General features: G+C 45.2%; 2 protein-coding genes across 2 annotated transcripts; one reads left to right on the top strand and one right to left on the bottom strand.

The window, feature by feature from the left end:
- The first annotated feature begins 548 nt into the window (after nt 1-548).
- On the top strand, nt 549-4,677 carry YIF1B (Yip1 interacting factor homolog B, membrane trafficking protein). Its single transcript, XM_053473248.1, has 8 exons — nt 549-672; nt 2,030-2,256; nt 2,399-2,503; nt 2,676-2,754; nt 2,871-2,928; nt 3,334-3,489; nt 3,994-4,087; nt 4,205-4,677. Exons 1-8 carry the CDS (start codon nt 645-647, stop codon nt 4,358-4,360), a joined length of 903 nt encoding a protein of 300 aa, XP_053329223.1. The 5' UTR covers nt 549-644; the 3' UTR covers nt 4,361-4,677.
- Nucleotides 4,678-5,314: 637 nt separating this feature from the next.
- LOC128503214 (zinc transporter zipt-7.2-like) lies at nt 5,315-11,192 on the bottom strand. Its single transcript, XM_053473262.1, has 4 exons — nt 11,042-11,192; nt 8,069-8,184; nt 7,729-7,845; nt 5,315-5,706 (listed from the first exon to the last, which is right to left on the bottom strand). Exons 1-4 carry the CDS (start codon nt 11,061-11,063, stop codon nt 5,614-5,616), a joined length of 348 nt encoding a protein of 115 aa, XP_053329237.1. The 5' UTR covers nt 11,064-11,192; the 3' UTR covers nt 5,315-5,613.
- Nucleotides 11,193-12,705: the final 1,513 nt, after the last annotated feature.

Raw genomic sequence — 12,705 nt, 5'->3', positions numbered from 1 at the left:
GCGTCCGTCTCCAAGGAGACCATGTCATCACGGAGACCCCCAGTACGGCCTCTAGACACTGAAGGCTTTAGACAGCTGCTCTAGAACGCGATCAGTCGCTGGTCTTGTCTTAGACTCAGGAGCCGTATGTCTATTCCATGCATGTTTAATACCCTCACTGTATTACCCTCTACCACCTCTCCTGGGAGGCAGTTCCACCTACCACCCTCATATTATGAAACTGAAATTGTGCAGCTGCTGAACTGAGGCGGTTTGAATGTATTTAAATCGCACAGAACAGACTCGCTGGTTACATATTATCAGTAATTAACTTCTTTGTATCAATAGATCTCTGTGTGCATTGGAATAATTGCATGCCCCAGTCCATGCGCAGTCACGTGACCCAGGCTGTGTTTACACGTCTCCATGACTGCAGGGCTGTTTGCCCCGCCCACCCGTCGTACAACGCACCTCCACCCCCTCCAAAGTGAGAGGCGTGGCCACGCCCATGCCACATCACAAACCTTTCCTCTTTTTTTCTATGCATTCTTTATTAACACGCCGATCTGCGGACAAACGGTCAGTCCGCGGCTTGCGATTGGTTCATCGCGGTTGTCTGATCATGTGACTCCGCGGAGGGCGTGCCGCGTCATCAGTCCGCAGCCATGAACCGGGAGAGCAGCTTCAGGGCCCGTAAGTGTGGAGAGGCCGCGCGCGGGGCGTCTGGGCCTTAGCCTGTCAATTAATGGGGCTCAGGCCTAATTATCTGGGGTTGTTGCTAATTAACGCAGCGTCAGTGAGGCCAAATTAGCGCCTGTTGTTAATTAATTGGGGTATTGGCAATTAATGGGGGCTTGCTGTCAGTTATCGCTGCGAATTAATATGGCTAATTAAAGGGGTCTCACTGCTAATTTATTATTGCCAATTAATGAGGGCTCACTGCTAATTATAGGGGTGTTGCCATTTAATAGGGGCAACTAATGGGGGGCTAGCTGTCAGTGTGTGTATATATATATATATATTACATATAATAGGGTCTTGCTGCTAAGCGATAGTTATTGCCAGTTGGGGTCTTGCTGCCTATTAATATTATATATTCTGGCTAATTAAAAGGGTCTCACTGCTAGTTAATAGAATTGGCAATTAATGGGGGGCTTGCTGCTAATTACTAGGGGGGTCCTCGCTGACGGGGTTTGCTAATTCACGGCGGATCTCTGCAAGTTAATAAAGCTATGAAGAATTTATGGGGCTGTTGCTAACGACTCTGCTAATTAACGGGGCATCTTATTAATGGGTTATTAGTTTTACTCCTGAAAAGCGGGGCTGTTATTGATCGTTATTCGTCGGGGAGCGGTTACCCCGTTTGTATTCAGGATCTGTGATTATCAGAATAAATATTAATCTGTGAATAAATCCATCTAATTGCCAGGTCAGGAGATCCTGAAAAGCGTGTCTTATCCGTGTGCATGCTCTACATGTACTCTAAAACATGCATGTTTCCGTTATAATGCAGTTCATTCTAAATAAAAGCAGCGGGCGCTGAACCTGACTATGAGAACTACCCCAGATGGGGCAAAAGTCACAGACTAACAAACTCTGGACTAAACGAGTGTCTCGAAGACTCTTTTAGGGTAACTTTTAAGGATGTAAGAATTCAGTTTAAATGGGTGTCTGTCATTGAGTGCATTCTAATGAGGTTTCCATGGTGATAACTCCGCATTCACAACTCGGTACCCGCTACTGGGATTTATTCCACTCTGGCCGGCCCTGTATCATGTATAGTTAAATGAGCTTTCTTGAACGTCTCCCCAGACATTGAATTATGCATTATGCAGGGCCGGCTCTGCCCATCTGGCTGGACGACCTTTCCATTGCCGGCCCTTCATAATGCATGGTGAAGTCAAGTGAAACAAAACCACAACTCTCCGTTTAGTGAATACGGCGTGCTTGTCTCCGTGGACATGAACTATATATATATATATATATATAATGGAATATTCTCTAGGGCAGATATCTCATTGTAACGCATTTCATGTCTTCTGTTCCTCAGCTCCTAAAAGGCGCGCCCGTGGCTCCAACCCCAACATGTCCGCCCCTCACCAGCTGTTTGACGACACCAGTACTGGATCTGTACCCCATGGCGCCGAGTATCCCAGCCACGGCTCCCCGGCTTTGGGAATCCCGGCTCAGGCGTTCTTATCAGAGCCCATGTCAAACTTTGCCATGGCGTACGGCAGCAGCCTGGCCTCCCAGGGCAAGGAGATGGTTGACAAAAATGTAAGTGACCTCGGATTACATGCCCCCCCCCCGCGTATACAAAGAGCTCGTGTCCTTTAATGTAAAGGCGCTCTATCACAAACAATACATATCACAAATGGCTCCAGTAACTCGGAGGTTAATGTTCTCTGATCCTCCGCAGATCGATAGGATTATCCCCGTGAGCAAACTCAAGTATTATTTTGCCGTCGACACCGTGTACGTGGGGAAGAAAATCGGCCTCCTCATGTTTCCCTACATGCATCAGGTACGAGCCGCTCGCGTTCCTCTCGCTGTTAGGCTGTGAGCTGCTCATACTCTGAGTTTTTAGTGTTTTAGATCGTATGAGACTAGAATTTGGGATAATCGGGGGCTTCTTGTAGAGAGTCCTCAGGTTTAACTCTCGCAGCTGATGTCTCCTCTGTATTCCTCGTGTTTAGGACTGGGAGGTGAGATACCAACAGGACACTCCCGTGGCTCCGAGATTTGATGTAAACGCTCCCGACCTGTACATTCCAGGTGCGGCTCTCCATCATCATCATCATCATCATTGTCCGTCCTACCCCTACGGAGCTGCTCTGTGACGGCGACATCTGTATTCACCGGACACTAACTGTCGTTTTGTTCCCCAACAGTCATGGCGTTTATTACCTATCTACTAGTTGCTGGATTGGCCCTAGGAACACAGAACAGGTAAGCAAAAGGTTAAAGGGCTTGGCGCCGGGCTCCCTGCTTAAAGTGATGACATCAGAGTCTGTCGGGATGTCTGAGTGAGCTTTATATCCCAAACGCCTTTAAAGATTCTCGCAGCTGTGAATGTTTTAATGCAGGTTTAAAGGGACCCTGTCGTGAATATCATTGGTTACTTCATAGCGCGCCGCCATTAACGTGCGATAAAGGGGACGAGCCACCGAACATATAATCGGGCTTAACGCAGAATAATCTTCAAAGTAATAAATCTGGACTAGTTCATGCGCGGCTCTAGACAGTGTCTGAAATCTGCAATGTAAAGTACAATGATTCCACCGGCTGTGTGTTCACCGTATGTGTGTTCCGTGTGCTGGTCTGTCATTGACATGTCTCCAAACATGTTCTCAGCTTCACGCCGGAGATCCTGGGCATGCAGGCCAGTTCTGCGCTCGCCTGGCTTATTGTTGAAGTATTTGCCGTCCTCCTCAGCCTGTACCTGGTGACTGTGAACACCGACCTCACCACCGTGGACCTCATAGCGTTCGCTGGATACAAATACGTGGGGTGAGTGGTCTTCTTCATGTTATGAGCCGCAGCTCCCCGGAGTTCTGCTCCCCGCTGCGTTTGGGTCGGTCCTGTTCGCCAAAACCGCACTCAACGGCCGAAGCGCAAGTTCTAAGAAATCAGGAGAGTCGCGTGCGAGCGTCTCTAGTGTTTGGTTACAAAAGGAAAATATTAAATAAGGCGTCCATTTTTAGTTAACATTGAATTATTGTCACATCAGAAGACAAACGTCCTTTATCTCTAAACAACGTATCCAATCCCAAAGTGATCTTGGCTATAACGCTCCCTATTATTTCATAGAACCCTCTCTATATTCCCTTATTACTCCAAATACCCCTCCTATTACTCCCTATATCCCCCTCCTATTTCTCCATATAACCCCCCCCTATTACTTCATATAACCCTCCCTATAACCCCTCCCTATTACTCCATCCCCTCCTATTACTCCTTATAATTCTTCCTATTGCTTCCTATGACGCATCACTCATTGTCTGCCCCCTGCAGGATGATTTGGGGAGTGCTCGCTGGTCTCCTCTTCGGAAAGACGTTGTATTATGTGGTGCTCAGCTGGTGCTGCGTTTCTATTGTGGTTTTCATGGTGAGTATCAACCGACCGTCATAATCCATCCTCGGTAGCCGAGTCTTTTTCTCCGCACCCCCGCACCCCTTTAGCAGTTTTTAAATATTTGAAGTCCCCTCTCCTGTTCTCTTCTAGATCCGGACCCTTAGGTTGAAGATCCTATCAGAAGCTGCTGCGGAAGGTGTCTTGGTCCGTGGGGCCCGGAATCAGCTGCGCATGTACCTGACCATGGCTATAGCTGCTGTGCAGCCAATCTTCATGTACTGGCTGACGTACCACCTGGTGAGATGATTGCCCACCGGAGTCATTCGAAGGGACGCTCTTGATTTTTACCCCAAGTCCGCGTGACGGGGGACGTCCTCGTTCACCCTGCCCCCCGCCCTGATATTATTCCCGTCTCTGTATTTGTAATGTGCCGTTCGGACGCATTTCCGTGATCCCCCAACAGACAAGGAGCCGGCGCCAATCTGCCCCCAAAAAAACGTGAAGTGACCACGAGAAACTGCCCCAGCTTGCTGTCTGACCGGAGTCTTTGGCGCCGCATTATATTTTTTATTTTCGCATTGAAATGTTCTGTCTGTACATTAAATTAAAACCCTTTTCCCAGATGCTGAGGATTTTTATCGTCTTTCTAAGACCGGCAGAGCGATGCTTGTGATTAAGGTGGTTTTTGCCATCAATAAATGAGTTATTATTGTATGCGGTGTTTGTTACCCCGGTTGTGTCCTGGGTACGGGGTTAAGGGGGATAACAGGAGCTCTTTATTGGTGGGGAACAAACAGCCAATAGGGGAGAGTCAACTCTTTATGAAGCGATTAATGTTGTGCAAGGGGAACGGGTGACCAATCACTTGCAGCTGTTGCGTGACGGTGACCAATCGGAGTAGCTTCTACATTCATATTATTCCTTGGGGGTTTACTTTGCCTTTTATTGTATGAGGTCGCCGGCTGCCAAACCCAGGCATACGCTTCCAGGTGGCTCCCACTCCCATCATGCTCGCTCCGTCACGCCAGAGTCCTCTGTTTAACTGCTTTGAGGGGTTTGGAGATCCATAAACGTAGGAAAGACGCCTTTTGGGCCCCTGACAGCGGGATGACGACTGGTTACCGGGACCGCTGCCGGAGAGAAACGTCTCCAGAGCATCCCGGCTCAGCAAGTCCCGGTATTCCTCGCGCTGCAGACTCGCATCAACAAGATAAAGCCCTAATACATATATAATATATAATCTGACAAATCCATAACGTCTGGGGATTGAATCAAAGATTTAATTTTCAGAAACAAATCAAAGTTTACGCAGATATTTGTTTTATTAGTTAAAATGATTTTTGACACCGTTGCCGTGTGTTTGCATTCTGTATATCTGGTAAAGGATAGCGGGATGTACGTTTATCCAGAGCTGCTGGCTGCCTGGCGCTCACTACTGCTAACCCTGGGCATTTTAGGCACTCGGGCTGGTTTAATCTATACTTCTGGTGATAAAAAAACAGATTATTGGCAAATTATCCACAGCAGCCGACGTGTCAAAAATCTAAACGGCTAAAGATCTAGTGCTTTTTCTCGTGCTTTTCCTTCTTCTCCTTCTTGTCCTTCTTCAGCTTTTTCTCCTTCTTCTTGTGCTCGTGACCCTCGCCGTGCTTCTGTGAGAGAGAGAACCATGGGATAGTCAGCCACAAAGAGAAGTGACGTGTTTAAAGAGTTAAAGAGACGGTCCCGTGTAAAGTGAGTTAAAGAGACAGTCCCGTGTAAAGTGACCTAATGACAGCGACGTGTTTAATGGGTTAAAGAGACAGTCCCGTGTAAAGTGACCTAATGACAGCGACGTGTTTAATGGGTTAAAGAGACAGTCCCGTGTAAAGTGACCTAATGACAGCGAGGTGTTTAATGGGTTAAAGAGACAGTCCCGTGTAAAGAGACCTAATGACAGCGAGGTGTTTAATGGGTTAAAGAGACAGTCTTGTGTAAAGTGACCTAATGACAGCGACGTGTTTAATGGGTTAAAGAGACAGTCCCGTGTAAAGTGACCTAATGACAGCGACGTGTTTAATGGGTTAAAGAGACGGTCCCGTGTAAAGTGACCTAACGACAGCGACGTGTTTAATGGGTTAAAGAGACGGTCCCGTGTAAAGTGACCTAATGACAGCAACGCATTTAATGGGTTAAAGAGACAGTTCAATGATCTAATAGTTTGTTTTGGCGGTGGATGGTCTGTAATGTTATATTTTGCGGTCGGTCGGCATCCGAAGCGAGACCCGAGGCCGGCTCGTCTGCACGTAATCCGCGGTTACATTTTATTTATAAATCCATGCAAAGAACGAGCTTCGGCAGAGCGGTGACGTCACAAATAATCATAACCGCGATAATTCAGAGCTTTAACCCAAAACCTAGACCTTTCCCGTCGCCCCGCGCTGTGTGGATCTGAGGTTAGCACGAGGTGGACGGAAATTCTCCATCTCTGCGGCTTTTGTTAACTACGGTTCCTGTCATGTTATTATTCTAGCTGGCCGGGGGTGATGGGAGTTGTAGCAACTCGAGAACTATATTTTGGCTTCCCTTCTGTAGTATGTATAGACTGCAGGGCGGGAATTTCTGCATATACCGAGTAATGCTGTGTACCGACTGTACCTTCCCACTGTAAGAGATATTGCATACCTGACAAGTGTCCCTGTTTAGTTTGTCCAGTCCCCCTTTATTCCTCCGATGCCCCTCTCTCCCCTCCCGATGCCCTTCTCCCCCCCTTGATGCCCCTCTCTCCTCCCCTGATGCCCCCTCTCTCCTCCCCCGATGCCCCTCTTTTCTCGGAGGTGAGAATGTTTGCTGGGTATGAGGGGATCGCAGGGTTCTACAGCCCTAAAAGCCCCGATAATGTGTATAGAAACAGCAGGGAACGGCTTTATAAATTAAACGGGGGAAATAAATCCCATTATTCTTCTAATAAATGCCCCTCGGTTATACACATGGCCCCGCCCCTGACACGCCTCTAACCACACCCACTAAAATGTGTGGCGCTTGAGTATAACATATGCCAAACAACAAGTGTGCTGCCATCTAGTGGCCAAACTCTGCAATCAGCAGTAATTGTGTGTTAGTGGTGTGTTGTGTTATGTTGTGTGTTAGGGGTATGTTGTATGTTGGGGTGTGTTATGTTGTGTGTTAGGGGTATGTTGTATGTTGGGGTGTGTTGTGTTGTGTGTTAGGGGTGTGTTGTATGTTGGGGTGTGTTATGTTGTGTGTTAGGGGTGTGTTGTATGTTGGGGTGTGTTATGTTGTGTGTTAGGGGTGTGTTGTATGTTGGGGTGTGTTGTGTTGTGTTGTGTGGGTGTGTGCGTCTGTGTTATCAGTTTATGATCGTGTGGCTGTTCATTTACCGCCTGGACAGGCAGAACCCTGTGAAGCATCATAAAAATATTTATCTGGAATGTAAACATGCGCGGGATGGGCAAACGGCTCCATAACCTAAGGCGAGACTGACGACTGATTAAGATTTGAGTCTTTACAGCAGGAGAAACGGCCGACTAGACGGGGGCCGGATGGGGCCGATGTTTCCATACTTACCCTCTAGCATAAACTTAAAGCTGCTGTTCCACCTACTCGGCAGAGTTTACCTCCTCGTCCCGCCGGCTTCCCCTCCCCGGGAATAATTCTTATACAAAACTTCTTACCTTGCCGTCGGAGTCACTGGAACTGCTGGAGTCACTGGAATCACTGGAGTGTCCGTGGCCGTGCTCGTGGCCGTGTTTGTGGCCGTGTTCGTGGCCGTGTTTGTGGCCGTGCTCCCCCTGTCGTGGCCCAAACACACGGTTAAAGCCGGCAGACAAGGAGATTTTATTCTTCATGCCTTCTTTTATTGCAAACTCTTCCCAAGAGCTTGCAATCTGTTATGAGCTCTGCTCTTGCAAAGGTTTGCTGAGAGCCCAATTAACGAGCTGGCATTAACTGGGGGGGGTTATAGTGTGTGGGGGGGGGGTTATGGTGGGGGGGACGGGGGGCTCCTGCGCTTACCTTGTGCCCCTTGCAGTGGTCTCCGCTGTGTCCGTGGGCTTTGTGGTCGTGTTTCACTCCCTCGTGGGAAGCTTTTTTTGCCGCCCCCTCGCATTTCTTTTGGTCGCTGGAGAGAGCTGCGAAGGGTTAAAAAGCTTTATTCGTATCCAACGTCCGAACAATAAGCTTTACCTGCAGATACTGTATAGCTGGGGGCATCCCAGACAGATCCAATGTATCCACTACTCAGCAACGGGCCAGGTGCATGCTGGGAAATGTCACGTTCTAATATATATAAAAACTGTTCAACCATCAGCCCCACGTGCAGCGCCTGCAATATTACCAAATATCTCACTTCTTACCCCAAAAGTATGAACCCCTCCAGCAAGAGTTATATTTCACTGATACTTAATGCAGTTTAGCAGATTTAGAGTTAAATTTCTATATATATCACTGTATACAGCGCTGGGGGTTATATTACTGTATACAGCGCTGGGGGTTATATTACTGTATACAGCGCTGGGGGTTATATTACTGTATACAGTGCTGGGGGTTATATTACTGTATACAGCGCTGGGGGTTATATTACTGTATACAGCGCTGGGGGTTATATTACTGTATACAGCATTGGGGGTTATATTACTGTATACAGCGCTGGGGGGTTATATTACTGTATACAGTGCTGGGGGTTATATTACTGTATACAGGGCTGGGGGTTATATTACTGTATACAGGGCTGGGGGTTATATTACTGTATACAGTGCTGGGGGTTATATTACTGTATACAGCGCTGGGGGGTTATATTACTGTATACAGTGCTGGGGGTTATATTACTGTATACAGCGCTGGGGGGTTATATTACTGTATACAGCGCTGGGGGTTATATTACTGTATACAGGGCTGGGGGTTATATTACTGTATACAGTGCTGGGGGTTATATTACTGTATACAGCGCTGGGGGGTTATATTACTGTATACAGCGCTGGGGGTTATATTACTGTATACAGGGCTGGGGGTTATATTACTGTATACAGGGCTGGGGGTTATATTACTGTATACAGTGCTGGGGGTTATATTACTGTATACAGCGCTGGGGGGTTATATTACTGTATACAGCGCTGGGGGTTATATTACTGTATACAGCGCTGGGGGTTATATTACTGTATACAGCACTGGGGGTTATATTACTGTATACAGCGCTAGGGGTTATATTACTGTATACAGTGCTGGGGGTTATATAACTGTATACAGTGCTGGGGGTTATATTACTGTATACAGCGCTGGGGGTTATATTACTGCATACAGTGCTGGGGGTTATATAACTGTATACAGCGCTGGGGGTTATATTACTGTATACAGCGCTGGGGGTTATATTACTGTATACAGCGCTGGGGGGTTATATTACTGTATACAGCACTGGAGTTATATTACTGTATACAGTGCTGGGGGTTATATTACTGTATACAGCGCTGGGGGTTATATTACTGTATACAGCGCTGGGGGTTATATTACTGTATACAGCGCTGGGGGTTATATTACTGTATACAGCGCTGGGGGTTATATTACTGTATACAGCGCTGAGGGTTATATTACTGTATACAGCGCTGGGGGGTTATATTACTGTATACAGCGCTGGGGGTTATATTACTGTATACAGCGCTGGGGGTTATATTACTGTATACAGCGCTGGGGGTTATATTACTGTATACAGTGCTGGGGGGTTATATTACTGTATACAGCGCTGGGGGTTATATTACTGTATACAGTGCTGGGGGTTATATTACTGTATACAGCGCTGGGGGTTATATTACTGTATACAGCGCTGGGGGTTATTACTGTATACAGCGCTGGGGGTTATATTACTGTATACAGCACTGGGGGTTATATTACTGTATACAGCACTGGGGGTTATATTACTGTATACAGCGCTGGGGGGTTATATTACTGTATACAGTGCTGGGGGTTATATTACTGTATACAGCACTGGGGGGTTATAATACTGTATACAGCGCTGGGGTTATATTACTGTATACAGCGCTGGGGGGTTATATTACTGTATACAGCGCTGGGGGTTATATTACTGTATACAGCGCTGGGGGGTATATTACTGTATACAGTGCTGGGGGTTATATTACTGTATACAGCGCTGGGGGGTTATATTACTGTATACAGTGCTGGGGGGTTATATTACTGTATACAGCGCTGGGGGGGGTTATATTACTGTATACAGCGCTGGGGGTTATATTACTGTATACAGCGCTCGGGGGTTATATTACTGTATACAGCGCTCGGGGGTTATATTACTGTATAGAACATGGATAGGATAAGGTAGGGTCTACCCTTGAAATCCCGGGATAGATGGCAGGTACACTGTGTATGATTTATGAGATCGCTGCTTATCTGAGCGTTTGCCGCTCCTTTATACGGCTGCTTTTTGCTGTAATGAGAGGTCGACCTTTGTATTTTGGGGGGGGGGGGTCCATGCAGGGGAAATTCCTGGTCTCGGGGGCCGCAGCAGATATGATTATTGATTTATGTGGCACCATATTCTGCAGCGCTGTACAGCAGATATTTTGGTTCTTAAGGGCTATGACTCTGTTTTTTGAGTTAATTAATTATCTATTATGACCGGGGAGCTGCGCATGCAGGGCTGAGCCGGCCCTGTGTCATGTATAGTTAAATCAGCTCATCTACAAACTCATGGTTTAGTAGACAAATCACAAAGAGTTAATAGCTGTTGCTTTAAAAGGATGCAAATTTTACTAATCACATGATCTGAACCTGCCAGCAGATCGGCCCCATCCGGCCCCCGTCTAGTCGCCCGTTTCTCCTGCTGTAAAGACTCAAACCTTAATCAGTCGTTAGTCTGCATGTTTAATCCCCTCACTGTATTACCCTCTACCACCTCTGCTGGGAGGCTGTTCCACTCATCCCCCACCCTCTCCGTTAATGCCTGTTCTCCCGGGACACTGTATAACAAAGTATGCATCTTACCAGCTTCCAGATTGAAATCCATGGTGCTCTTGGCTCGCAGGTGAGGCGTCTAGCGGAGTCGAGATGATCTGCGAAGCCTCGGCAGGCGGGGAGGCTCTTGAAGGAAAGGTGTGTCGTGGACTGTGACCCCCCCGTCTCCGTGTAACCCGAGGAGGTGGGGATTCCTGGTACACGCGTGTGAGGGATCGCCCGGGGAGACAGGGAGATTATTGTGCGGAGACTAATGTGACGCGGGGAGTGCGCCCATTGTGTACGCCCAGCAAAGCAAATATTTACTCCCTACGGCTTCCTAGCAACTCAGATCATTCTATAGACATTCATTATATATATATAAGGGAAATTATTATCATTTATTAATATTATTATTTATTTTATTATTACTCATATTATTATTATTATTGTTAGTATTATTATTTGTATTATTACTTATATTATTATTATTTTTTATATTATTTTTATTTGTAATATTACTTTTATTTATTTATATTTTTTTTATTGTTAATATTATTATTTGTATTATTACTTATATTATTTATATTATTATTATTTTTTTTATTGTTAATATTATTATTTGTATTATTACTTATATTATTTATATTATTATTATTTTTATTGTTAAAATTATTATTTGTATTATTACTCATATTATTATTTTTTATATTATTTTTATTTGTATTATTACTTATATTATTATTATTTATATTATTTTTATTTGTATTATTACTTATATTATTATTATTTATTTATATTATTATTATTTTTATTGTTAATATTATTATTTGTATTATTACTCATATTATTATTTTTTATATTATTTTTATTTGTATTATTACTTTTATTATTATTATTTATTAATATTATTATTTATATTATTATTATTTTTATTGTTAGTATTATTATTATATTATCAGGATTATTATTATCTTTTATTTCTATAGCACCAATAATTCCCGCAGCGCATCTCAAAGTCCCTACATTCAGAGAACTGACAGCCTTTATATTAGGTAAAGAGGACTCGGCTCATGAGCTTACAATCTACAGTTTGTTGCCTGCTTTATTATTATTATTGATTAATATGAATACATTATTATTATCTTTTGTTTCTATAGCGCCAACAATTCCTGCAGCACTTCTTACAGTCCCTACATTCAAAGGGTCTGACTAGACGTGACAGACTTAAGACAAACCGATAGAGGAGCTACAAAGGGCTCGGCTCGTGAGCTTACAATCTAGAGTTTGTGGCTTTCTTTATTATTATTATTAAATGATACTCTTTTAACCCCTTAAGGACAATGGGCGGTCCCTAAACCCATTTACCCGGGCTTTGTCATTAAGGGGTTATTTATATAGCACCAACAACTGCCGTAGCGCTCCTTACACTCAAAGGGTCTGACAGAACTAGAGCTGATAGAATAAGATGAACTTTAGGGAACGGAGGCTCGACTCGAGAGCTTACAATCTATTTATTAATATAGCAGCATTATAGTTTATTTATTACGCGCTAACATATTCCACGGCGATATATTTGCTCACACAGATGCAGCAGCAGCTGAGGACTCGGCCTATGAGCGTGCAATCTAGGCTTATGGCGGTTTCACACGAAGCTCTTGGAGGAATGGTGGGCTCCTGAGGGCCCGGCTGCAGAGCTCACGATCTAAAAGGGA

The sequence above is a fragment of the Spea bombifrons genome, chromosome 8 (assembly GCF_027358695.1).
Source record: "Spea bombifrons isolate aSpeBom1 chromosome 8, aSpeBom1.2.pri, whole genome shotgun sequence".
Taxonomy (NCBI): Eukaryota; Metazoa; Chordata; class Amphibia; order Anura; family Pelobatidae; genus Spea; species Spea bombifrons.
The sequence above is the reverse complement of the archived record's forward strand: the minus strand, read 5'-3'. Positions and strand labels throughout refer to the sequence as shown.